The following is a 27,456-nucleotide window of genomic DNA, read 5'->3' as shown; positions in this document are numbered from 1 at the left end:
GGTGTCGTTCAAACCATCGGGGGTAGACGGTATCTGTCAAAGAATAAGCAAAATAGGGCGGAATTAAAGGGTACGAAACAGATTACACTCATTCGAAGTATTTTTTAGTTTATTATTTCCAATTATAAATATGTAAAAAATATATCTTCTATATGAAGGACCTCCACAACACTGTGGCCCGGACCCCCACATTTGTTAATCCGAGTACCTATGAACATCTTACTTTTAAGGTATGGCTAAATTTTATAATGCGTTTTTATGTACTCCTAACGATTAAATAATCAAATGCCTGAGTGTAAGATATAATTGTAAGGAGCAAATTCTGTTCATTTTGTAATGCCAGCTTTTCCCCATGTTACCCCCAGGAAAATCGCCCAATACTGCTTTTCTTAATGCGACGCTTTTAACATAGACAAACTGACGTAAGACTCTAATCATTTCCATAGTACACCGATTTAACACGGAGACACAAATTTTAATCATTTGAAACAAACATATTGATAATAATTCGGTAAATTGATAAAATGTTTAAAACTAACTCAATTACATATTGATTTCTACAGTACCCATTGTGGAGCCCTCCGTTTCGCCGTCGAGGGCATAAATAAAACTCTCAAGTTCCATTTGCAGGGTCGAAGAAATTTTCCTCCTGCAAAAAAATAAGTTTCTCCAAAAGTTAACATGCAATCCCTTTGTTTGAGTTTACCTCAAATATTTTTGATTCAACCATGTTTTTTTCTGCGTGAACAGTAAAATGTTAAAATTCGATAGTTGGTTAACTGCCCATCTGTGGCACTCGCTGCGTTTTTGCTAGAGTTTGACGTTTGCCTACTACCGCCGGCCAATTTCAGTCCTTTTAGCATTTTGCGAAAAACATTTGAATTAAATAATTGTAAAAACAGTTACGTCTGTTTGTCTGTGCACAATACACAATGTGTATTGTATTTTGCAAAGATTTTTTTTGAATAAAATCCGAAGGTGATTGCTACATATTGCTGTAGGAATACATAAACACAAAACGTGACAAATTCCTGAACAATAGGGTAGGTAATCAAACTTTGAACCATATTGCGGTTTTCTGAAGCAGTGCAAATTTTAAGTGATTTTTTCTCCCACATGGAAATAATTTACTACGGCAAAATCGTATGTACATGAAAGCCACGGGTATAAGCTTTCTGTTAAATGGTAAAAAGTTTGTATTTGCACCGAATTTCATTGAAATATTCGATTTTTCATCAACAATGATTTTAATCTTAATTTGAACCATCGTAATCATAATTTGAACCAATTTTAATCTTAATTTGAACTACTGGCGGCAGCAGCTCGAGCAACTCACAAAACAGCCAATTCCATGCTAAACAATTAAAAATCACATGAATCTGCTAATTCGCATACCTATTTTTCATTAGACAGTGGAATCTCACCTGAGAATGTTCGAAATTCTTTAGTTTTAGTTTAGTTTTTTGGAAACTAAATTTGGAATTTTTCATCCCCCAAGAGTAAACAAAGCAACCACTAGCGCAATCTACAGGCCAACACTAGAAGCTCACCCCCGATTACTAGTTCAAATTTAGATTACAAATGGTTCAATTTAAGATAACATTCTCCAAGTAAGAATCACTTAAATTTGATAATTTTATGACAAATAATGCTGAATATTATTCGGTTGGTCGATTCTACTATAAATAAGCTTTCATTTGACGTATTCACTTATTGCGTGTGATGCAATGCATTAGCTGTACGGGTGCACCGAAAATGGGCTTTCTCTGGGGGGAAATAGGTGAAATCACAGTGATTTTTCAAATGCCTGTTTTCCATGACAAAAACGCTTTTTTTCAATGCTTTTAAAGTCCATGTTATCAGGTTATATTACGGAAAGCTGTTTAACATCTTTTTCGGGACAATATTTGCCTAAAAAGTACGTCGTTTTAATGAATTTCGAAATGGTTCAAATTAAGATTACAATTTGACTAGTTCAAAGTTTGATTTCTTACCCTATTCAATTTCACGGCATGCACTTACTGACTTACTGTAGGTGAGGGCTTTTTGTGAAAAGAACAAAATAACAACGGCTTAAAATGAGAAAAAGAAGGGTAGCTCAGCCAAATGAGTAAAATCGATTATTGCACATAGCTCAATAAATTGACCGAAATGAAGATTGTTTTCCAACGTAGAGAAGACTGCAAGCGTGTAAAAATTGCATCGAATGGGATTTTAAGTCTCTGTATATTTCTGTTGGATTCGTACTAATCGCAACAGCTCTGTTAAGTATGCAATTTTGAATTAAGTCGTTTTCCATTTTTAGCTACTCTTGGTAGCCTATCGAATGCCTTGTCAGAAAGATTCCGTATATGTTGAATACGAAAGCTACCTTTCATGAGTCGTTCGTATTTCTTGTTTTTCCTTAATCAATCTTTGTTCTTTTCTTTTATTTTTTCGATATTGTCTAAGCTCGTTTTTCGTCGTACCTCTAAATTAGTAAAACAATTGCGTATGTGGACAGTGTAAAGAACAGAAAATATACTAACGGATCGTTTTTTCGCAATAATGTAGAAAATATATTAAAATAAAGAACTCTCTGCAGTTGTATAACACCTATAACCATAAAAGACATATTGTATGGTTTATGTAAACATAATGATGGACCTAAAAATAATATTTTGAATAAAGGCATCAATGAAATTAAAACTAAATAAATATGATGAATTTCGAAAGTTTTGTTCAACAATAGTTGTGTTTGCCTTTTGAAAATAATCTGCAAACAAACTCGCTACAGGCGAAAAAACTGTCGATTAGCGTTACATATGTTATATATTCGATCTCGACAAACACTTGCCTTCAGTTGATTTCATGTTCAACCAAATGTGAGTATTTCTGTCTAGGATAAGAAAAAAAATCACAATTATTTTCTCTATGTTTTGCAGTGTATGTAGTTTATAACGTCATTTTCTAGTTTTTTTTTGTTTGTCAAACTATTTAGCAAGTTGTTGTATTGTTTTGATTTTAATTGACCAAGACTGACGCGCATGTGTAGGGTAGCAGCAACTACACTTCGGCACAGTCCTTGTTGAACATTATTTATACAAATCGAATAAATGCCTCGGGGATAAGCACTTAAAGAAATTCTAGTTTAGCAATGTTGTGCTTCATGTCGCAGCCAGCGCCGCTTGCATCGCCAAGCAGGGCATGCTGCGATGGGTGATGTAACGGACTGGCAGCACCAGCTGCTGCAGCGACCGCCGCCACCGATGCAAACGGATGCTGAGCATGGTGCTGGTGGTGATGATGGAGCAGTTTCTGTCTGCGATGGTATATGCTCTTGTGGTTGTTTAGGCTATTGAGTGTGCGAAAAACTTTGTGACACAGGTTACAAACGGCATTGTTCAATGGTTGCAGGTGCTGTTGCTCCTTGTGCCGTTTTAGGGTGAGTTTTGTACTTAGTAATTTACCGCAAACATCACATCGATGGCAAGCAGTCAGCGGAAGTGGTAGTGCCAATCGGTTCGCTCCACCACCGCCGGAGTGGTTCAAATCCGATGGAGATGACGGTCGTCCTGTGCTCATACCTGCAATCATCACCACCCCAACATCATCATCATCAGGCGAGTGTGCGTGTGTGTCCCAACCATCCGACCACCGTTATATTAGAGTGAGCAATTCATATTGCGTGATTGCGATTGATCGGATTGATTTGCAGCATCACCGGGAAAAGAAAAGAGAGACAATAGTGACTTACTAGTTTCTTGAGCAATTAGGTTTTTGTTTTGTTTTTGAATTGAATTCCTTCTAATTTCAGGCATATTTTAGTTACTTTTGATTTTGAGAAGCGTAAGTTTTCCGAATTTGAAACGAAAATAGTATTTTTTTTGTTGGTAAACCAAATGATAAATGTTATATTATATTTTCCATTTTTCAAATTATTCCTGTCAGCGAAAATAACATGAATGACATTAACACCTACGGTTTTGATGAATTAAGTATAAGCAGGGTAAGAGATTATAAACACACGTTTCAATTCCATAACATTCATTAATATCCGTGGGAGAGAGATAAAATCTTCCGTATTTCGAATTGGTAAGACAATTGTGGTGTATGCAACTTATAATTACTGTAATCTGTTTTCAACGAACATTCTACAATGGAGCATACGGCGCAAGATTATCAACATGTACGAGTTAATGAATTCGTCATTCGCTTATCTCTTCTCGCACTCTACTATCGTTGGGTTTACTACAGCTTTCGGAAAAAGCTAACAACGGTACCAAGATCAAAAGCAGCCAAAAAATGTACAGCTATATAGTTTATGCAATTTGAAGTTGTTTTGTTTTTGCATATCGGTTAGAAAAGTAACTTTTTGTTTGATTGAATGAGCCTGATTTGGTTTTAGAAGTCACTAATGTCTCAATTTTTGTTTTCCAATTTTGCATTTTTCATTGTCTACAGAATTTGGCGTTCTGGTCATTATGATCAAAATTTTGTATTTGCCTAGTGGATATAATTGCTAATTCGGTACACTTAGTATAATATAGATATCTTTTTGATTCAATTTTGTTAACTACAATTTTTTAAAACAAACGGTATAGTTCATGCTTTCCTAGAAGAAAATGTACGATAACTTTTTAAGCGTAATTGCTATGTAAATCAAAAATGTACTACTAGGTTCTTAGAAATATACCTACTTCTATCAGAAAAGTGGTGGAATTTGATTTGTGTAAAAGTGTTGTTTTCGATCGTAAAGATAGTTGTAACATTTAAAATAATCAAAATAAATCAAAATATTTAAGCGTTACTATATGTCGAGTGATGCAAGGCGTTGCAGGTGTGGAAGAATCGTTTGTCTAGGCTGTGTGATGGCTTAAAGAGAAATACTGGTGCTTCTGATCCACAACACTGGGCATGTTGGTCAAAGGAGGCTGCGACGTAGGGACTGCGCTCGGCGCCAAGTTATGCTCCTCCTTTGGTGGCTTCATATTCCTGTGATAGATGCTCTTATGGTTTCTTAGGCTATTGAGCGAGCTGTAGACTCGTTTGCAAATATTGCATATGGGTTCTTTTGTTGGCCTCATATGTACGTTTTGAATATGACGTTTAAGACGCGTCAACGACGACAGATTCTTATTGCACGGATCACAGCGGAAGTCCTCGCCTGGTTGGTTCAGCGGCACGGAGTGGAGCATCGGGTTGGCCGTTGTTGGCAGGATCGAACACGATGAAGTGGGTGTTGCATTGTAGATATCAGACGATTTTTCGATGGAATTTGTGATCGTCGTCAGTCGACCTGACGACAGAAGAAGTTGTAAAATACGTCGCATATTAGCCCAAAATTTACTCAATAGTGGCAAATGATTGGATTTCGTTTAATGGATTCAACTTTTCCATCACCAATTTGTGTACTTTACAGGTGTAAGTAAGTAGTCCATTGGCTCAATACAAAATAATAACGGTCGACTGACTCTATATCGTTAATGTATAAGATGCAACTTGAATTATAAGGAATTGCTTTTCCTTTTTGCGTAAGCCGATTTGTTGAAAATAATCTACATAATTTGGAACTGCAAATCGAATCAACGGTAAACCTATTAAAATTGCAAAAATAATTCCAATATCCCGTCAACCATTAGTAAAGTAGTAAAACTTAAAATTAAATTATAAAGCATTGAATTGATCTTCCTATAAAAATAAATTTTCCTGCTTACCAAACTAGAGGCTATGTATGTTTGTGTTTTCAAAAACCAAATGGATCCAGCTTTGTACAATCTATGGTTGTGTTATGTTTCATCTGCAGATCATTGGCCAATATGTACATTAGTATTTAGGCATTAAATTACAGTGAGTGGAAACTCAAATGCATTTGCAAATCCATTGCGTAGTCGACAAGAAACCATTGAAAATAATCGAAAAAATTCTGCTGTTTTTCGTAGCTGAAAAAATTGGCTAGTATTATAAAAGGGTGATCGGGATCTCCAACTGGTTTTGGACTTTCCATCCAAGCCACAGAAATCTAAATTTTTAGCTTGTGGTATTCCTTCTCTGGTTCGTACATGATGGATACTAAGATAGCCCTTGAAATGAGCTTTTTCTAGCGTGCAGCATGTACGCATGAGAGCTAAAATACTATAAATTTGCTTGACACGAATTTTAATTTCGTCAATTTATTGGGTAAATGGGAGTACAAGTACAAAGATTTTAAACTGGATATCAATTTGATTCCCTTACCGGTTGGAAACTCGAATTCCTTGGCTTGAAAGTTCGCTTAGTAAGGTCTGGGATCATTTGGGCAGGTGACTTATTTTGGGCACTTTCTGTCATAACTTGATCATAACTCAGTCAGTTTCAATTGACTTAAATACATGGCTAGATACTGTACGTATCTCACCGTATCTCGGAAATCAAGTCAATTGACAGAGTTATAGAGCAAGTGCCCAGAATAGATCCCCCTTGTCCAAATGGTTCCAGACCTTAATTTGTTTTGATATGTATAATGATCGGGGTTTCCAGTTTATTTTGGTGAGCCCTAAGCGCTTTCTATTCAAGCTATAAATATCTATTTTTAATTTGTTTTTTTTTTGTTTGTATTCCTTATAGTTGTTGTGGAAATGAACTTTTGATAGAAAAAGTTCATTGTCAGCGCTGCTCAGCGCTTTCAGCCCATCATGCATCCATGAGAGCCAAAAATGTATTTGCGTGCGACAAATTTCATTCTTAATCATTTGAGAAGGCAAATAGGAATGCATACAAAAAAAAAAACTAAAACTGGAAATCAATAAAAAAAAATCGAATAAACTGCTTTTGATATCGAACGTTTATGCGTTTTTAGATTGATTCGATATTTGTTACTTGCCCTTATCAAATAGTGCTTATGTGTCAACCACTTTAAGTACTTAGTCAATTTTAATCTGCATATTTAGTAGATAGAATAAAGTTTTTATGCATCGAATTCAGAAAAGTTGGTTTTTGAAATCACTTACATTGGCATACAGCTTATACATAACATAGTAAAATCTCCATTTCCAATTTCCGCGTTCATGTTTGAATATTTTATTATTTCACCTAAATATATACATTTGTTCCGCACAATTTTTAGTTTCATTGCCAATAATTATAGTATACGCTCTAAAAGTCATATGTACAGGTATTTTCGAGTTTTCGAATTGTTTGCTGATGTGATTGTCCATAATTGTATTAGTACTTAAACTACCGCAAATGTGCCAGAGTACATTTGTTTTTTTTTGGGGGGATTTTCGATATAATTCGGGAGATGGGTGGAAATTTCCAATGGTGTTCTTCCGGGGTTGGGATAGCGAAGGTGAGGCCGAATTTTGTAACATCCTGGGGAGAGCGATTTCGGTGATGAAATAGTTTTACATCGCAGTTGGCACTTTATTACTTTGGAAAATAGAGCTTAAGAGTTTCAAAGCTTCTTTGGTTGGTTGTATTAATATGTGATAGTACATCTGCCTCCGACGATCATTGCAAAACTATTTAGTCTACCGAGCATTTAGACATTGGGAGCCAAAATTTAGATAATTGCGTGGTGGAATTATTAATTGTCGTTTGATTTGTTATATTTTTATTATATTGCAAAAAGCTGCGTGCGCATTTGCAGTTGTGTAAGATTGTCACGAAAAGAAAATAAGAGAAAAACACAATGACATCTCATTCGTTGGTATTTACCAATTGTACAATTGCTAGACTTTAACATTATTCATTGAATGCAGCAATTAATAAATGAAAATGAAATTAAAAACACATATAGTTTTATTTTGTAATACATATTAATATTATGAGTAAAACACACAAACACGACGTTTAATAATGAACACGACCATAACACGAAATATCAGAATTCCAAATAACAATTATACAATACTTAAAACACTGATCGGAAATTAATAAACGAATGTAGGCACACAATCGATAACAGTTAAATAATGAGCGAATATAAATGAAAAAGATTACCAAACAAAAGTCAACGACATAAACTGAATTCTGTTGGGGTTGGTTTGTCGATATTTGGGGAAGGTTTGTTTTGCGCGGATCGTGATAGAAAAAGCGGTTAGTCATTTGAAAATGAATAGTACAGTTAGTTCGAGATTAGTAGTTCGGTTTGGGATGGAAACAAGTTCATCCATATTCGTCTTATGTCATGTAGTTATCAGATAAACATAAAATAATATAAAACAAACTAAATTCGCGCTTTTGGGAAACTCGGAGTTTACAAAAAATCTTACGCGGAATCTTGATCCTTTCACCGATATTCATAAAATTTAAGATAAAAAATATATTGAACCTCTTGCATCTAAGGTTACAGTTACGTCCAATAACCGGTAAGCGATATCGTTTGTATTAAATTTAGATTGAAATTAAAAACAAAAATTTAAATATGTACACGGTTCAGAATTGATAAACCTTCAATCTCATTTTGTTATTGTTTGCTTCACAAAACATTACACCTTGCCTTGACGTGGTAGTCGTATTAGTTTATTTTTTTATTCGAAGAAAATATGGAATGAAGTAAAACTGTACTGTACTAATTAGGTTTGATTTGTCGTCGGTTGTTGGTTGAAAAAAGAAGGTTGAGAGATTTGAAAACAGAAAATAGAAGTGAGCTGAAGCGAGGTTTTGGTGTTTTTAATCCATATTTTCTTATGCGATAAGAAGTTTAAACTAACATTGACGCTCGTCTTGTTTGTTTAATTGTTATCGGTATTAGTTTTATGTTTGGATTTAAAATTGGAAAATGGAAAATATATATTTTTGGGCTCATTATGTTTTTGGTAAATAAATCAATATGTAAATAAATGTGAGAGATAGATTCCACAGTCAAATAGTAATATTGAATTGATTACAATTGGGGACTTACCTTGTGGTGAACCAGCAAGATCTGCAGCTTGGAGGGCTTGTGGGTTGAAACCTGTTTCGTAAAGACGAAATTGATGATAAACGATTATTTCACTTTCTTCGAATGTTCATTTGCATTAGATTTCAACAAACAAACTACGTTCAGAATATCTAGTGTTTCAAAAATCATTGAATCAAAACGTGTAACTGAAAAGGGGGATTCACAAAACAGTGCAAATAGCTGCGCAAGTCAGGAATTTCTGTTTTTTTAGTTTTTATAAAATTGCGAATGTAATAATTAAAGATTGCCTTGGATTGACGACGTTTACACAGGAAAATATTTCTGTTCGGTTTACGCTGTTCAGTGAAACCTCTTGAAGTTTTTAGCTGGTGAATAGTCAATGAAATAGTTAAAACACATTGTCTAATTTTTCATCATTACGAAATGAGCCCATCAAAAGTATTGACCGGTGGTATTTTGAGCTTCTGGTTAGTTGCAGTAGATTGCTCCTTCGAGATATTTTTAAAAAGATTTACAAGGCTGTATAAACCCACACATTGGTTGATTATATACTGCACGCTGGGTGGCAAAACTTGTTTCAAAATTTTGGTAATTTATATAGTCCTTTCGGAAAAATCATTCAACATCTGATTCTGAAACGCCAGCAAGTTTCCGTTAAATGAATAAAACAGTAGCCTGTTGACTAACTGAAATTTATAGAAGCAACAAATTAGTTTCTTATGTTGTACACAAAAGGAATAACATTCAACGCGGAACACATATTTGTTATATTGGACTCCAGATTTATTCAACATGTTTTTTTAGAAATACGCAGAGGAATTTTAGAAGGTATTGGAGAAGTTTTGGGAAATATTACGATATTTCTGAAACTTGTTATTTTTTTCGCTTTTGTTGGGGCATACTTTCCTAAGAGCACGGGCCAAATGGCTGCGTCCCATCCATAAAAAAAACTAGTTAGCAGTCTTTTTCAGCTAACCATACTAAAAATCGCGTTCTTAGTGATATGACATTTCAATTAAAGCGTTTGCACCGATTGAACATCTATTGTAGTTCCAAGACATATAAAGAAGTCAGTCTTGGGGTTCTCGCAAAGCGAACAATAAAGTATTGACTCATATGTAACTAAAAGTGGACATGATCGAAAACGAACAATACGCTATTATTTTCTAACCTGCAAGAGCGGCAGGATCCGCAAGCGCTGCCATCGAGAAGTTGAACGACCCTGGAGGAGCAAACAACTTCTGATCACCGGGCGAGATCAGAAACGGAGGTGCCGTGTGGGAATGTATGCTGCCATCCATTTCATCTTCGTGGGGGGAGCTATAGGTTTGCAGATGAGAACAATAGAGATAGCACAACTCATTGTACGCGTCGCAAGTAAAATAATTTCTAAGCGAAAGCTACCTGATGGGACCCTTAATATCTGCAGGATGCGGGATGTCGTGATGGTCGTCCTCGATCGAGTCCGAACTGTTATCGTTTTCCACGTTGGAACTGCACACCAGTTCCATCGGTTCCGATTTGACGTCCTCGTTGGAGCGCACGGATGGCGACGGGGTGAGACTTTCTTTATCCGTGTGGGAACCTAAGCTCCCACCACCATTTCCGCCGTTGGTCGCTATACTCGCTAGATTACTGCTGGGTTGGTCGCCCACATTTGAACTGTCCTTACTGTGGGTGTTTAGGTTGTTGTTGTTGTTGTTATTATTGTTGTTGTTCAGATTGTTGGTATTGTTGTTGATGTTGATGCTATTGTTGTTGTTACCTGTGGCAATGAAAGTAAAACCTAGAATTAGGTCAGTGTGAACCATCAAAGGTGATACTATGCAATGAGTAGAGGGTACTTTACGACAGGCATAATTTCATAAAGTTTCCATTAATTAGACTTCTGTCTAACCTAAGCTAGGCTAAGCTAAGCTAAGCTAAAAAGCTAATTTGAAGACTTTGTGAAAAATTGTGGAATGTGAAATGTTGTTGTTGTTTAGAAACTTGGCAGAAACTAAAAAGTAAAATTTTGCGTGTCGCTCAAAGTTTTCACTATTCACTAACAACGAACAATACCCAAGGATCAAGATAGCTTCTCACCATTAGGCGTCTTATTGCTCTCATGCCGGTGCTGTTCCTTTATATGCGGGGAGTGTGGAGCACTGTTGTTGCTTTTCATGCTGGTGGAGAAGTCGGTTGCGGTAATCTGCGGCATGTGACTCACCACATCCAGGTTGTTGTTATTGCCCAGAATATTGTTGTCCGTGGACATCCGATGACGTTTCATGGAGAGCTCGTCGGATTGGTTTGAATTGTTGCGCTCGCGCCGTTGTAACGCAGCGGCTGCCGCAGCCCTTCTCAGTAGTTGGTTCACGGTGGTTCCACCGTGAGCTGCCGGTGTGTGGTGGAGGTTATTGAGATGTGAGGAGGGAGGCACCCCTTGTGCGAACAGTGCATCCTCGACGAACTTGTCAGGATAACTGGGGTGATGGCTTACCGGCGTTCGACTACCGGATCCAGTTGATGTTTGTACTTGCGCTAACTGTAAAAAGGCAATTTTAAAATGTGTTATAGTAATTTTGCAGAGACAACTCCTTAAACATCATTTAGAATAAATCTTATATATACTTACATTGTGTGTTTCATCAGCCTGTTGCTGGGTCAGTCCTGACACTCTCAACACTTCTGCTGTTTTTAGAAAGGAGCTAAGAGATCGTTGATGAACATTCACCTCGCCGTGGTATATGAACTCTACGAGCGCATGGAGATCTGTGAATGCCACATCCTGTAGTACTATTACTGGATGTTTGCATGGTGTACTCTGTAAGAAATACAAGAGAAAATTAAGACATTACTATAAGGATAAATTCCAGTGATTAAAATGGAACGTTGAGATTCTATTGCAACTAGTAAGTGAAATGGATTTTGAGACGGTAGAGGCATTCTAAATAGGACGAAGTCAGTGAATTAGTAATTTTGCATGACTTCATTGCTGAAACGGAGAATTCACCTTCTTACCATACAAAAATTCAGCTAATTACTACAAATCTAGTACTACACCGAACGTACCCCATTCATATACATAATCATGACCATCTCTATGCGGGCAGCCATCCATCATTTATTTATTATAATGCAATGGACACATTCCACGCGGTTTTTGAACTTCATTGAAAGATATTTATGTGCTCTCGATGTCGATTTTGATTATTTATGCACAAAAACGAAAATTTACCAATCCACAAAGTTTCGAGAAAGTAGCAAATTTCTTGGCGTGAAGTCAAAATTTGTCATTTTTTTGCGATGATGTACCGTTACGCTCTGTTTATTTTTTTATTTTTCTCGAAGTAAAGAGGTTCAATGCCCAATTAAATGCCATGATGAATTGTCTATTCAAATGTGATCTATTGTTATGCAAGTTGGCCTCGAAAGTGTCTTCTCTAAACAAAAAAAACTCCTTAAAACGTTAAATAGAGGAAAGATAGAGCTACTATTTGGAGTTATAAAAAGTTGGGTCGGCCAAATAGAATTCGGCTGCCATCTTGATTTTTTAGAGAGAAATACTTTTTTACAATGTTCAACCACCGATTTTCAATATTTTTACATCAGTCGAAAGCTGAGACATTATTACACAAAATATTCATAAATTAGAGATGCCTTTTTCTCGTATCAATGGTGTCAAATATTAGTTTTTTAGGGGGGTTTTGAAGAAGCTAAATGCAATAGATTCGTGTTGCGAGCCGAAATATGCTGGGATAAGAACGGGAACATATTGCCGGACAGACGCACAAGGTGATTAAAAGGTGGAAGCAGCACTTCGATTCGCACTTGAGTTCTTTATTACACCACATAACGTAACCTTCAAAATTTTTGACATTTCTCAGGTCACTTGACGGATGTAACATGAGCAAATACAAGACGGCTACAAGGTCGGTAATGTAGAAAATATGTTTTGTCTTTATCTTTCTTGTATGTGATCTGTCAAGTGACCTGAGAACTGTCAAACATTTTCGAGGCTAGGTTGATTGGTGTAGTTATTGTGGATTTACCGGCTACTTGTATTCTACGGTCGCTTCAGTATGGCCTCCAAAGTAGTCGTTTCATGAAAAGAGTAACTTAAAAATGATTTTAGACATTTTTATTGTATGCGCTATTAATCGTTCCCACTAGCGACACAGCGATATTCATTTTTTGACAATCAAGTTGATTTTTATATGAAAACGGCTACTTTGTAACGGCTACTTGAGTAACCGGTAGAATACAAGTAGCCGGTAAATCCACAATAAGAATACGAGAAACGCGGGAGCACATGAGATCAGTACAACGAAGGAAAGGGGCTGTCCATAAACCACGTGGTCATGAGGGGGGGTTCGGCCGATGACCATTTTGTATGGACGAATAAAAAATTTTGTATGGGCTAATGACCACGCGGGGGGGGGGGGGGTTGAGAAGTCCCAAAAAAATGACCACGTGGTTTATGGACAGCCCCAAACGACTATGGCTGCACAGAAGACGAAGCTTATCCAATCCCAGGCTGAGGGAAGTTAAGGATGACATTCACCAAATGTAAAATTAGCTCAGGTTAAAATACACAGAAATAAAAACTTAATAAAAAAATGCCATTCACCAGTTTAATACCAACAAAGCAGTTGGTAAGGATGGTATCGCAGCTGAACTCATCAAGTTGATCACCTTCCTGCATCGGTTGGTAGTCACGATCTGGGAAACCGGACAGCAACCGTTGGAGTGGAAGTAAGGGATAATCTGGGCCCGTGTAGGTGCCGGCTTAGAATATCACTACGGACCACCTGTTCCGGGGGTAAACGTCAAAGTCCACCAAAGGTAACTCCAATCCAACGTGTCAGGCTACCCGTGCTGATGGATGAATAGCTGAGGGGGCTTAAAAGATGCCCGATCTTTAACGGAGCCCGTAGCGTGGGTAGCTCACCTTTTTGGGTTGCGTTTCGGCGAAAGATCTACCAAACCAAACCCTAGTTCTAACTGCTTCCAACTATGGAAGAGCAAATTTTAGTAATTATAGGAGAACTTTGGTCCTTATTACATATCATACCTTGGTAAAAGTGATAGCTCACGGTTTGGATCTTGAAACAAGGAAAAATGGGTTAGTATTCCTAATCTTTATTCGGTGTTCACTGGTTTGAGACAGTAAGGACTATGGTTCCCATGGTGGTCAATATCGGTATAATTTCTTGACTTTTTCGTTAAGGAATCCAATTTTGACTGAAAAAGGAGCGTGTAAAAAGCGGAACCTATCAATCAGAATTCTTCCTGACGACTAAGTTGAAAATTAGTACTGTAACAAACTTTATTACTCTCAATAGTGATAAAGTAATACGACATACACTATACAAAGGACACGGGATATACCACAATAGATCAAATATTGATCGCCGTGGCTATGCTCCATTCACAAGAAAGGCGACCATTTGTAACTGGAAATTTCAGAGCGATCACCTTTTTAAATGAATATTTACCGTACGACAAAACCTCCTGATTTACCCCTAGCCAAAACGCATCGACTTCAAGGCGGAATACGACAGCATGCTACCTCGGTGGACTCCCCAAAGCGTGCCATCGATGTTCGTTGCTGCAGGCTACGCAGCTAACCTTGAGGGTGCGATATTCACTAGCCCCTTTCTGAAGGAATGCCTTCTTGGTGGTTCCGAAGATACGAAGGGTTTGGCTACCATGAGAAGGTGTTTAATGGGTCGAGGAGAGAGTAGTCCTGGCTTTTACTTTCGTTGTACAAAACGGCTCCACACTACCTGGACCTGTTCAGGTGTCTGTTGAGCAGATTATGTCCCCATGGTTTAGAAGAAATCAAAATTCGACAGTATCGACCGCAAAGAGCGATGAAAAATCATGGACGAAAACGGCTTTTCTGGAAAGCTGATCAGTATGGTCAAAGCAACGACAGCCGGTATGCAAAACAGCGTAAAGGTTTCGAATGAACTATCCAGTTCATTCGAATTTCGCCGGTGACTGCGACAAAGTGACGGACGCTCATGCCCAATCTTCAGCATTGCTCTTGCAGGTGAACACGGCAATAGGGTTACGATGAACGAGGATACCTTCGAGACAGTGGAGGTATGCGTTTACCCTGGTTTCTTACTGACGGCTGACAACAATGTAAGTTATGTCTGGCTCCAGAAAAAAAAACTGCGGTTAAAAAAAATTCACCTCCCGTCAAATGTACTACATAAAACGCTTATAAAAACTGATGATCCTCTATGGACACGAAATGGACCGAAATGAACCACGCTCGAGAAGGACCTGGAAGCACCCGGGGTTTTCAAGCTATCTTCGGCGGTATGGAAAACGGAGAGTGGTGGCGAATCACCAGCTGAATGTACTCTACTATGAATCCAGAATTCAGAAGGAGACCAAAGTCGGAAGTATGCGCTGCGCAGAACATATTACAAGAAAGGCGGACAATCACCCTGCGAAACCGTTGCTCATTATTGATCCAGATGGACGTGACCAAGGATGGAGAGCGGCAGCCACAAACCGAGAGTTACAGCATTCAATTGTTAATTATGCTGTTATCCTCATGTTAGAAAATGTCTTACCAACCGATTCGTGTAACGCTGGAGAGCTTGAAAGCAAGTGTTCGGGTTGCGGATGGCCTAGCTGTAAGCTCAATTTAGGCGTAATATACGTAACATGTGGTGAAAGTTCTATTTTTCCTATGGTCTTTTCCGTGGTGAACTTTGTCACCATTTGCTGTTTCCTTCAGAGGACTCATTTCTCGAATTCGTATTCTCTCACCTAACAATAGATGGATACCACCGCAATAAACAAATAAAATACGTGTGCCGTTGTGAAATTTTCATAAGGACTAGTGAACTCGATTTAAAGACAGCCCAAACACGGAACTGATTTATGACTTATCGGCAAACATCGAGTCGGCCTGACGATTGGTCATCTCTCAAGTGCATTGAAAGCTGCATTGTCAAATCTCAAACGATACAGTCGGTGACCTGGATAGGCGCCCTCACATAACGGAATTTAAAATTTAGCGAGAGCAAACAAAGGCGCTAATGGGATCCGCAAAGTACGCGCCGCCGCCGCTCGGTCAAATAATTAGGCAAACTTTCCTTTTCTTCCCATGTCTTGAGACGAGATCCGAGATGGCCGCTCGTTGTTCGAGCTAAATAAAAAATGTGCATTTGGAAGTGCATATATAGAAGTGCAGCGACGCAATGGCTAAATATTTCGGCAAAATCTCTCTCCCTCCATGCACTTTGAGCGACGACGTAAAGCGGTGACGACCACGACGACGACGACGATGATGATGCCTGTCTGCATCGCCAAATTGCATTGCATTGCGCTGCTGTTGCTGCAGTTTCGGTTGAATAACGTGGAATCTTATTTTTAAGCACTTTGAAGGACACTTTCTCAAATTATTGTTTTTTTTTTGCTTATTGGTTTGATTGCAGTTTACAGCATGTCCTACTTTCAAGTCAACTTTTCGGTCTTTGACTGCAGTTGCACATTACGTATAGCAGGAGTATAGATGAAGCAGAAAACATACAGATGCTTTTAAATAACACCAATACCGGTGCAGTTCTGTTGCACCGTGTTGCGTTTCACGTTTTTTTTTTGAGAGCGAGTGCCCTTTCACACAGGTAGATGTGTTTTGGGCGTTTTGTTGGTGAAACTAAATTTGAATAGCCAGCAGAAGGCTAAAACGTGGAATCATGCTGGTCATGCCATTTTTTCGGTTACCTATGACTAAGCCGCATTGCCTGTACTTATTATTTTGTAATCGTTGTTGCTCGAAGCTATAGAATCTCAGCTCACTTATTTTGCTGCATTTATGATACTTACCTTTAGCAGCTCCCTGAAATAGGGGCTGCAGGCCGACAGGACGACGCGATGTGCCTTGAGACTTCGCCCATCGCATGCCAGAGTCACATCGACAAAGTCTTCATCGTCTCGCAGATTTTCGAAAGCAGAGGTAATACTGCTTTGATAGTTATTCCATCGCAGGCAAAAGTGCTGTGTGTCGACCATTTTATGGTTTTTGCTTTGTTGGCGCTCAGCAACCGCCGGTGTTATGTAAGATGTGCTGAAAGATCCTGGAAATAACGAGAAGCAAATATTTGCTATTAATTGTTGTTTTCGTCGCTTTTGTTATTTGTTTGAAAATAATTGATGATTGGGATAGCCGCATGCATATTTTGATTTACTATCAATTAATTTAAACTTCATATTAATATTGTTGATGAATGTTCAAAACTTTACACGATTAGGTTTACTGGTTTCGGAGATATGACAGTTCAAAAATTGTATTAAAAACAGTGTTTTACGAGAACAGTTCTAGCTTCGCGAATGATTAATCAATCGAGCACAAATTTGTACCAAAGATGCACATATAAATAGTTAACAAACAGTCAAAATTTGAAAATTTTCGATGCATTCTTTGAAAAATTACAGTTTGTTGAACTTTTTTTGTGGGGGAAGAAAAAGTTGCCTATCCCAAACATTTTGGTCATCTCCTGTACACCTCCTGGCATTTTTTCCACCAATAGCTTTAAATAGCGTAGCATTGCTTAGAATATCGCAAAGTCAGTTCTCCCACCACAGTCTCACTTATCGTTACATTTTGAGGTGATCACAGCTCACAGATTCGCCACAGACAAACAGACGTAACACTTCGAACATTTTTCGATTCAAATCATAGTCACGGAAACATATTCGCCCAATGCTAAAAGGATTAAGTTTGGCCGACCACCAACTAGGTGGCGGTAGTGAGCACATGTCAAACTCGAACAAAAATTATGCGAGCGCCACGGTTGGGCAGTTGGCCAACTATCAAATTTTGAAAAAGACCGGTAAATCGGTGTACGATGAGAATTATCAGAGTGTTACGTCTGTTTGTCTGTGGATTCGCTATTCGACTATTTTCTGAACATAATCGCCATAAGGACAAATCGTGGCATAAACGTCGCTTTTGACCACTATCTGATTATAGTCTAAGGGCATTCGAAACTCTCTGTAATTATAATATACCACAAATACACAGACACATCACTTGGAATAGAGGTGTCAGATGAAATGTTCAAATCCACACTCAAAATTATAACTTTGTGTGTGTATGATCCAACTAGCGCCCACTGTCTGGCAGTAATATTGATGAACAGTTCTAATCGTTAAGTTCGAAGAAAATAGCTCTACTGCAGATTCAGATATCCATTTCAGAATGGCTGGAGAGACATGTTAATACATGTTAATGCACTAAGCACCGCATGCGTGCATTAGCATTTTTAAATTGATAATGTTAAGGTAACTCGGGGCAAGTCGAAATGCGAGGTGAGATGAAACGAAGGCTTCAAAAACTAGTCAACATCGGTATTTTTATTTAAGAAAAATCATGATAGTAGTCCCCTACACTGAAGTAAATTTTGTTGTAGTTCCTACCAGTGAAGAGAATTGTCAGACAAAAGAGGCACAAAACAAGCAACAAAGAAGGTGCGACGATTACTCTTTATCCCTACTGGTAACAGATAATGACATGATCTCGAAATTTTTTGTTGCAGACAAAACGGAAGCTGAATTTGTTGCGTTCTTTTCAACTCGTGAATTATCAATTATTACTAACCCAAAGTCGAAACTGTTTGATGATAGAGCTTCATCAGAGTTGCAGTGTTTACCGACTCGAAGTTACCGTTCGAAAATCGCAATGCAAGGCTTAAAAATCTCTAAACTCGTTGTGTACGATGTTAATCCCATTTTTTTCAAGTTGGGACAAACTTATGTCGCATGTGTTGTTTTGTCGCAACTAATACAGGTTGCGACATTGTCATTATTGTTGCGCGATAGTTGAATTTTGATTCACTGGTTCCTACCGAAACCAAGGTAAAATTAAGAACTGCACCAACGATTTTCAACCGAATGCAAAATTCTGTTGATTGTACTGAAACATTGTCAATATTGCCATGCATGCGGTACCGTTGACTGAAAACATTATTGATGGTACAATTTTGATGTTGTATTTTTGACCATGTTTATCCAACACGCGCAACGTTCAAGTCGACATGGTTGAAATTAAAATACCAAAATAGTAGCATCAAGAATATTTTCAGTCAACGGTACCGCACGCATGGAAATATTGACAATATTTTAGAACAATTAACAGAATTTTGGATTCGGTTTGAAATTGTTGGTGCAGTTCTTAATTTTACCATGGTTTCGGAAGAAACTACAACATTTATTTCAGTGTAGGATGAGCATATTTACGCATTAAAAAAAATAAAAATTCGTTTAAAAGTATAAGTTTTTCAAGGATCACATTTTATTTATTTAAATGCGGATCATCTCTCTCTCTCTTCTTGGCGTAACGTCCTCATTGGGACAAAGCCTGCTTCTCAGCTTAGTGTTCTATGAGCACTTCCACAGTTATTAACTGAGAGCTTCCTCTGCCAATAAATAACCATTTTGCATGCATATATCGTGTGGCAGGCACGAAGATACTCTATGCCCAAGGAAGTCAAGGAAATTTCCATTACGAAAAGATCCTGGATCGACCGGAAATCGAACCCATCACCCTCAGCATGGTCATGCTGAATACCCGTGCGTTTACCGCCTCGGCTATATGGGTCCTAAATGCGGATCATGTTAGGGTGGTTCAAAAGATCTTTTTTGCTCCACGCCACTTTTTCTATTCGTTACCAAAATATATGCCATCTCCCAAAATTTGAGCCCATTCGGTTGAAAATGGAGACAGCACAAGTCCTTCAAAGTTTGTATGGGAAAACGATGCTTTTCATTCAATCGATCGTAGTATTTCCCCAAGTGCTCTAGAGGATTACTTGACTCTTGGTACTCCTAGGCCACTCTATGAGCTACAACTTCAGCAAAGACCGCATTCAAATCGGACGCCTCATATTATAATGAGCCCGTCCCATAATATACTAGTAATTACATTTTAAAAGTAATTAGGGCCCAATTACATTACGTTTTACTTGGTTAAGACCAGCACTACCTTTGCGAATTTTGTTAACATTTGAAAATTGTTGATCCGTTTCAACTTACCTGGCTGTATGGGGCGGGATGGAACAAATAGCTCAAAATATGTTCATTAGAATTAGTACAAGTTTTTGAGTAAAAAGTAAGACTTCAGTATTTTTCCTAAAAAAGTTAGGGCTCTGCCAAAACTGACAACATGGAATTTAAACGTTTTCAAGACACATTAATTTTTTGGCAGAACTTTGAATTTCAACTTTTCAAAAACCGTTTCAACCTGCTCCTGTGTATCTTATAAAGTTCCTTGAACATGACTCCAAGAAATTTTTGATGATTTTTTTCAGGAAATGCTTCAGGGTTTCCAAAAGCTCCTGGAGTTCTTTCAGCCGTTGCTCCAGTTTCTTTAGAATTTTTCTAATGAATTGTTTAAAAGGTTGCGGCAGAGATTCATATATCTTTTTTTTCTAAAAATTTTCCCACAAATAACTTTAAAAGTTCTTCTCCAGGATTTCTTGCAAAGATTTTTTATGCAGTTCCTGCACATATACACTTCATCAGAAATTGGTGCAGGAATTCCTTCAGCAATTTCAGCTGTTCTTGCTTCAGGAGTTTCTTCTGAAATTTCGCTTTTTTTTGGAATTTCACACATTTATTCAAGAAATGCTTTAGATAGATTCTTAGAAAGGAGAGATCTTTCTTGAGTAGTTTCTTAAAAAATCCTTTAGGGCGTTCCTTCAGCAATTTCTTTTAGGGTTTTTTTTCAGTCCTTTTGGGGTTCCTTCAGGAAATCCAGATTCTTAGAAAGGAAGAAGCTTTCTTTAGTAGTTCTTTCAAAAAATCCTCAAGGGCCTAGGCGTTCCTACAGCAATTTCTTTTAGAGTTTTTTTTTTTGGAGATTCCTCTTGGGGTTCCTTCAGGGAATCCAGGGAAATCCTCCAAGAGACGTGTAATTTTGTTTAGTTTCATCAGTTGGGAAAAGCAAAATATATTTTTCTCCTGAAGGAATTTCAGAAGGAAATCTTGGATGAAGTTAAAAAAACTCTTATGGCAATTTGTGCATGCATATTTAGTAAGGATTGCTAAATGAACGACTGAAGAAATTGTTTAAAGAATTCATAGAAAAATTCCCGCAGGGAAGAATTCTCACTGGGGATAATTTTTAAAGATACTCCCGAAAAATTTCTACAGCAATTCTTAGTTTAACTCCTGAAGTAATTTCTAAACAATTATTTAGTAGAATTCCTGCTGAAACACTTTGGGGAATTCGTAGAGAAAATTTTAGATAAGATGATCTAACGACGTATACTTGGCGAGCGATTCGTGAACTACAGAGTATTTGAACTAACATTTATAAAGCTTAAAGATGGAAAATGAGTAGAGTGAGACGTCTATTTTCTGTGAATGTCGAAGGCCTTGAATTAAAGCGATTGAAGCAACCTGTTGTCGGTATCACATTCATGCAGAATCTCAAAGTAGAGTTACCAGGATCTAGAGGACTGCCTGAGTACAGCTAAAGCAAAGAAAGATAACGCTGCAGAATGTGAGGAAATGGAAAAATTGTGCCGTTCTTTTGGTAATAGTAGCTCACTTCATCCTGACCAACGTGAAGTGATCGAAAGGTGGAAGAAGCATTTCAAAGCATTCAATAATGAAATACATAAAGGAACTACGGATAAATATGGATCAAAACGAATTTCTCTGTAATCTTTAAAGGTTGGTTAAAGCGACGATGTGCATAAGGTAATTTTCACGATGTGTCATGTTGACTTTTGGAGTAGCATTATCCAAACATGTACATCATGTGTTACAGAAATACGCGATTCTTACGAACTATGCAATGAAATAAGTCGAAAAATGACTTAACGCTATTGTGCTATGCTACGAAGCCATTTCATTCAAAGACTACAAACATTCATCTAATTTTGCAAATGTATCTACATATTTAGTGCGACAACGCCAACGGTAAAATGCCCCCACCGGTGATGTCGCTATATTCTGACTGCGATATTAATACTAAACGATGCGATGATCTTGGTTGGCCAAATGGCGCGTGTTATTTTAGCCGCGAACTCTTCTTTCAAGTTCGCTGAAAGTGAAAGCCGAGTTCTAGTTCAATGTGATCTATTTTTATTTTAGTTTTTCCCTCTAGCATGTTGTTGATGGCAAACGCGTGTGAAATCCCGATCTAATGCACTGACTGGTGGAAGCGGGCAGGTTGGGTCTTCGAATCGTGCATTCCTGGTTTGACGGGGTTTGCACGGTGCATCTAGTAGCGATTCAGTGCTCCAATTACTGTTAAAAGAGGCAATTTTGATAACGCAGTTGAATGTAGTGGTGCAAGAAGCATTGCATATTTTATGTAAAGATCGTACCTGCAGCAATCTGGATACAAAAATAACGGCTGTGCTATGAATATAGAACTAGGATAAGTAGATAAGAATATGCCTAATCATTTACAACGATAAAAACAGGTTCATAATTTTGACAGTTATGTAACTTCGCTAGTTTCCGGGAATGGAGATGCTTGGTCGTTCATAGTCATAGTGCGTTTCGAATGACGACGTTATGCTTATTGGATTTCGTGCTGTAATGCGTATGTTCCATGATTAATTGATTATATTGAAAATTTAAGATAACACATAATCAACAATATAGAGTAACCAATATAATTTGGACCCCTATGTATTTTTGACCCCCTGGGTCGTATTTTCATAACTTTCACAGATTTGATGAAGAGATGACCAAAATTTTTAGAATTATTCACTAAATTAGGCTGATCTGCACGAAGAGCAATCATTTCCTTACTGGTTATATCATTATTTGCCTTGGAATTAGTTTTTGTTAATTTCGTCATCCGTGCGAGTGTCAGATGATATAATCAGCGTAGCAATACTGCCAAATATCAGTGAAAAGATGCTGAAAATAAGAGCTTCCTTGAAGGCATCCATAAGGAAAGGTTGAAACATACTGTTAACGTTATTCTAAAACATACATAGCATGCTCGACGCACGTCAATTTATTTATAATGAAATATGCTAAATTGGGTTCACAAGGTTACGCTAGGAAAATGAACTTTTTGAAGTAGAGCCACTTGGGCTACACACGTTTTTTACGCTGAAAATTGATCTGAGTGAGTGTAATCAGTTTTGTACCTTTTAATTCCGCCCTAATTGCTTATCCTTTGACAGATACGCGTATTTCGACTACCACTTGTAATCTTCCTCAGTGTCAGTTATCCACTGAGGAAGATTATAAGTGGTAGTCGAAATACGCGTATCTGTCAAAGGATAAGCAATTAGGGCGGAATTAAAAGGTACGAAACTGATTACAATCATTCGAAGAGGGTATTCTGCTTAGAGGGTTCAAAAAGTCGGTACAAGATTAATCTGAGGTTTCCTAGCCGTAGCTACTACTCAAACTAGGCAGGATTACACTCATCACAATCACAGCACAAAAAGGAAATATCAACGACAAACCAAATCGGTGTCAATTGAAAAATTCCAATGGCAAAACGCATCAAGCGAACCCATTTAGGTACTAATGTAAGCCAATTAACAACATTTGAATAATCCCGCCCTTATTTAGCCTCAAATTTGAGACTTAAGAAGGGCAACTGATTATCTCGGAGAAACACAAGGTCCACTGCACCATTGCTCTGGATAACGTAGTAAGGGCCTAATACTGTGAAGGACGCCCATACTCTCCACAGGCTCCGTTTGTGGTTAGGTTTTTATTAAACCCCCCCTAGCCATTCATTCCTTGGCACGGTAAGCATAAAGCCGCATAACACCATGAATAAGGGGTCAAGTGGGTGAATCATTTTTTGACGCGGTAGGCATGCGAATCCGTCACCTTGTCCGTCAGTCCACGTCGAGTTCCGAATGAACTGAATAGTACACTCAAAATCCTAGCACAGTTTTAAACACCTGGTAATCCTTTCCAAGGGAGTCTGAACAACTTCCTCGGGTGGGTCCTCGTGTTATGTGGGGATCGACCCAATAGAAACTCTCTGTTCCTACGCCCGTTAGGGATGACTTCGAGAAGGGGGCCGTACATAAGTACTGTATTGGTTAGTGTCTCACCAACTACCGCCTTATGCCACGTTGAACTTGACGAACAGGTGATGCGTTGAGAACTGGTGTTTGCGGCAGTTTTGGAAGATATGCGGTACGGCGAAGATGATTCTATAACATTCCCCAGAAAACCAATCCCCAGAATTCCATTCCCCAGAATGTACCATTCCCCAGAAAACCATTTCCCAGAAACCCATTCCCCAGAATGTACCATTCCCCAGAAATCTATTCCCCAGAATGTACCATTCCCCAGAAAAAAAATAAAACTATTGCTTTAATTCTGAATGGTTTATATTTATAGCTAAAAATCAAATATTTATTCGTAAAAAATACCCAGAAGAAACATCCTGCCAAAAATTCTTATTTGACAAGAAAAACTTCGGAAATAAGCATGATTTGCCTTTACAATTTAGGCTATTGGTATAATTATTGGCATCGCAGCTGCTTACTTTTTCAATATACATTTTTCCTTCTTTTCTGCATAGGCTGTTCTTTCGAATTGTACTTTTCAGTAAATTATCGGCATCAAAACTTCTTTCCTTCTTTTCTGCATAGGCTATTCTTTCAAGTTACACTATTCAGGCAATTATCGGCACCTCAAGCACAGGTGTTTAGAAATTTAGAAAAAAATATGAAATAAATATAACAGCAATTTTAACACCGGTGGAGGCTGTAATGCCCATAATTTCCCGAAAAGTGCAATTCGAAAGAACAGCCTATGCAAAAAAGAAGGGAGAATCTATGTAAAAAAAGTCGAGAAAAAAGTAAGCAGTTGCAATGCCGATAATTTCTTGAAAAGTGCAACTGGAAAGAACAGCCTATGCAAAAGAAGGGAAAATTTCTGATAAACATATAAGCAGTTGTAATGCCAACAATTCTTATAACGACTCAAACATTTTTTTAACGAAGAAGAAAACGTAACACTCTGATAATTGCCATCGTACATCGATTTAACGGTTTATTTGAAAACTTGAGAGTTGACCAACTGCCAATTCGCGGCGCTCGCATGGTTTTTGTTTGAGTTTGACGTTTGCTCACTACTGCCACCTGGTTTATAATTGGCCAAATTCAGTCCTTTTAGAATTAACCGAACCCACTAAAATTTAAATCGAAAAATGTTCGAAGTGTTACGTCTGTTTGTCTGTGGTGACATTATTTCCTTGCGGCATTCAAAAACCCAACACTGTTCCTTTTTTTAAACAAGCTTTTTTAGAATTTAGGCAATTGGTACAATTATTGGAATTATAACTGCTTTCATTTTCTACATAGACTTTTCCTTCTTTGCTGCATAGGCTGTTCTTTCGAATTGCACTTTTCAGGAAATTATCGGCATCACAACTGCTTACTTTTTCAACAAAGATGTTCCCTTCTTTTCTACATAGGCTGTTCTGTCGAGTTACAATGTTTAGGCTAGTTACAATCGGCACCACAAGCACAGGTGTTTAGAAATTTAAAAAAAATATATATATAATAAATTTAACAGCAAGTTAACACCGGTGGTTGTAATAATGCCCATAATTTCCTGAAAAGTGCATATATGTAGAAAAGAAGGGAGAATCTATGTTGAAAATGTAAGCAGTTATAATTTAAAAAAAAATTATAATTGCCTTAATTTTAAGAAGAATATTGTTTAAAAAGAAGGAACATTGTAGGGTTTTTTAATGCCAAAAGGAAAACAATGATACTTTTTCCCTTCTTCATTAAAAATATTTAGAATTGTTGGCATTAAAACTGCTTATTGACCATCAAACGCAAAGCTAAATTGCGCAGGTGGCGCTTTTCTAAAACAGTTAATTACGAACCCTAGACTGAATTACTAATGCTACAAATGGAAGAAAAGTGAAATTATTGCAGAATCTCCTAACTTTCATGCAATGTATTGGCCAGAAATATGTTGTTTTTGCTTCCAAAGTTGAAAATTTTGCGTTACTTAACCTCACATTTGATCGCCAATATGTTCACTTTTTCTATTCCATTCCATAGTATTGGAACAACGATGAAAGCCCTTCTCATACCGCATGAATGAAGAGCCTTTGAAGCGAATAATTAGGAACAGCCATTGGGATGGATCCCTCCAACCGTTTGCAAAGAAAAACGTGGTCAGTTGAGTCTTGAGTATCTTGTACACTGAACAACATCAGAAGAATATGAGTTTTCTCTGTAAATTTTGCACATTGCTTTTAAAACGTTATTCATCGTAAAACAAGTGCTGCACAATTTTCACAAATCTGTCAAAAACAAAACATTTTATAGCAACGCAACTAACAGTTTGTAAACTTTCAAGATAGGTTTAAAGATCAACATGCAACTGTGTACAATGGTAATTCAACGTTTGAACCATTGTAGAATATTTTTATGGATATGTATGTATGTATACATTTTTATCTTAATTTGTTACATATACCGTACAAGAAATAGACATTTGCTCTTAATAACATTATAATGTTAAAATCCTTGCCTATAATACTTATGACACACATGTGATACAAGAATCACTGTACAATTACGCTTGAAATGAGTGCCATACTGAAAATTCTCTCAGTTCAAGTCAGCCTTGTTAGAATTTTCTTGACACTGCGTACCGTTGTACAGGAATCATACTCGTATCACATGTCTGTCCGGGGTATAACATATCATTATGATCAACATTTTACTGTTTGTGTATCGAATTAAACTTTTTAGCAGAGTATATTAAGCTTTTCTGGGGAATGGTACATTCTGGGGAATGGATTTCTGGGGAATGGTGCATTCTGGGGAATGGATTTCTGGGGAATGGATTTCTGGGAAATGGTACATTCTGGGGAATGGTACATTCTGGGAAATGGTTTTCTGGGGAATTGAATTCTGGGGATTGGTATTCTGGGGAATGGTTTTCTGGGGAATGTTATAGAATCGCGAAGATTTGGTTCGTTGTCGACCGGCTTGATCATTTCACACGGATTCATTCGTTTCACGTGACAGGTGACGCAAGATGATCTGATCACATTGATGTGTTGTCGCGAAACTACAACGTCCATGATCATAATTGCCAACAAAAATACATTTAACCTTCACATACCCGACCCCCGACAACTCATTTTCAAAATGCTGGCATTTCATTATTTTCATCCGATTTTTTTGACGTCGCCCTCAATCGATCATAAATTGGTGAAAGTTTATTACACTCAAATGGCCATGTAATATCCCGAACCATTCCGGAGATATTCCGGATTGTACTGGGGTCAGGGGGTGGGGGAGGTCTCTGTTTTGCAAAATGGCTAAAAGTGATTATTTTATGTGTTATTGTGTTTGAGAGGCCCCCACGGAACCTGTTCCAAGTGTTCCGGAGCAGCCACATCAGTTGATACATACTTCAGTCATTTTTTTCTGCCCCATTCTCTCGAAATCATTAAGTTTGATACGTCGCACGGCAAGTTTTGGTTGCAATCCAGAAATGTCCCCTATGTCACCCCCGTGGAACCTATGCTAGATGTTCCGGGGTGGCCATATTAGTTGATACAGGCTTCAGGGCATCGTTTCTGACTCAGTCATTCGAAATCATGAAGT

The 27,456-nt window shown here is 37.8% G+C and overlaps 1 protein-coding gene across 10 annotated transcripts in view; it reads right to left on the bottom strand.

Annotated features, from left to right (window-relative positions):
- Positions 1-27,456, bottom strand: part of LOC109416850 (broad-complex core protein isoforms 1/2/3/4/5) — an 84,849-nt gene that overhangs the window by 22,936 nt on the left and 34,457 nt on the right. For 4 of the 10 annotated variants that reach the window (XR_009995897.1, XM_029872809.2, XM_029872803.2 and 1 more), the window contains exons 2-7: positions 16,700-16,950; positions 11,481-11,669; positions 10,949-11,390; positions 10,268-10,649; positions 10,035-10,183; positions 8,864-8,914 (exon numbers count right to left, since the gene is read on the bottom strand). Coding sequence is in view for 9 of the 10 variants with exons in the window: in XM_029872809.2 (XP_029728669.1) it covers positions 8,864-8,914; positions 10,035-10,183; positions 10,268-10,649; positions 10,949-11,390; positions 11,481-11,669; positions 16,700-16,885 (1,399 nt within the window). In the remaining variant the exon portion in view is untranslated. Of the gene's footprint in view, positions 1-2,963; positions 3,567-4,336; positions 5,279-8,863; positions 8,915-10,034; positions 10,184-10,267; positions 10,650-10,948; positions 11,391-11,480; positions 11,670-16,699; positions 16,951-27,456 lie in introns of those variants that run through there. The other 6 variants (XM_062843884.1, XM_029872798.2, XM_029872802.2 and 3 more) reach the window with 5 other exon arrangements.

This window comes from Aedes albopictus, unplaced genomic scaffold, assembly GCF_035046485.1.
Source record: "Aedes albopictus strain Foshan unplaced genomic scaffold, AalbF5 HiC_scaffold_61, whole genome shotgun sequence".
NCBI classification, from domain to species: Eukaryota; Metazoa; Arthropoda; class Insecta; order Diptera; family Culicidae; genus Aedes; species Aedes albopictus.
Note: the sequence above shows the minus strand (reverse complement) of the source record. Positions and strands in the feature narration are given on the sequence as shown.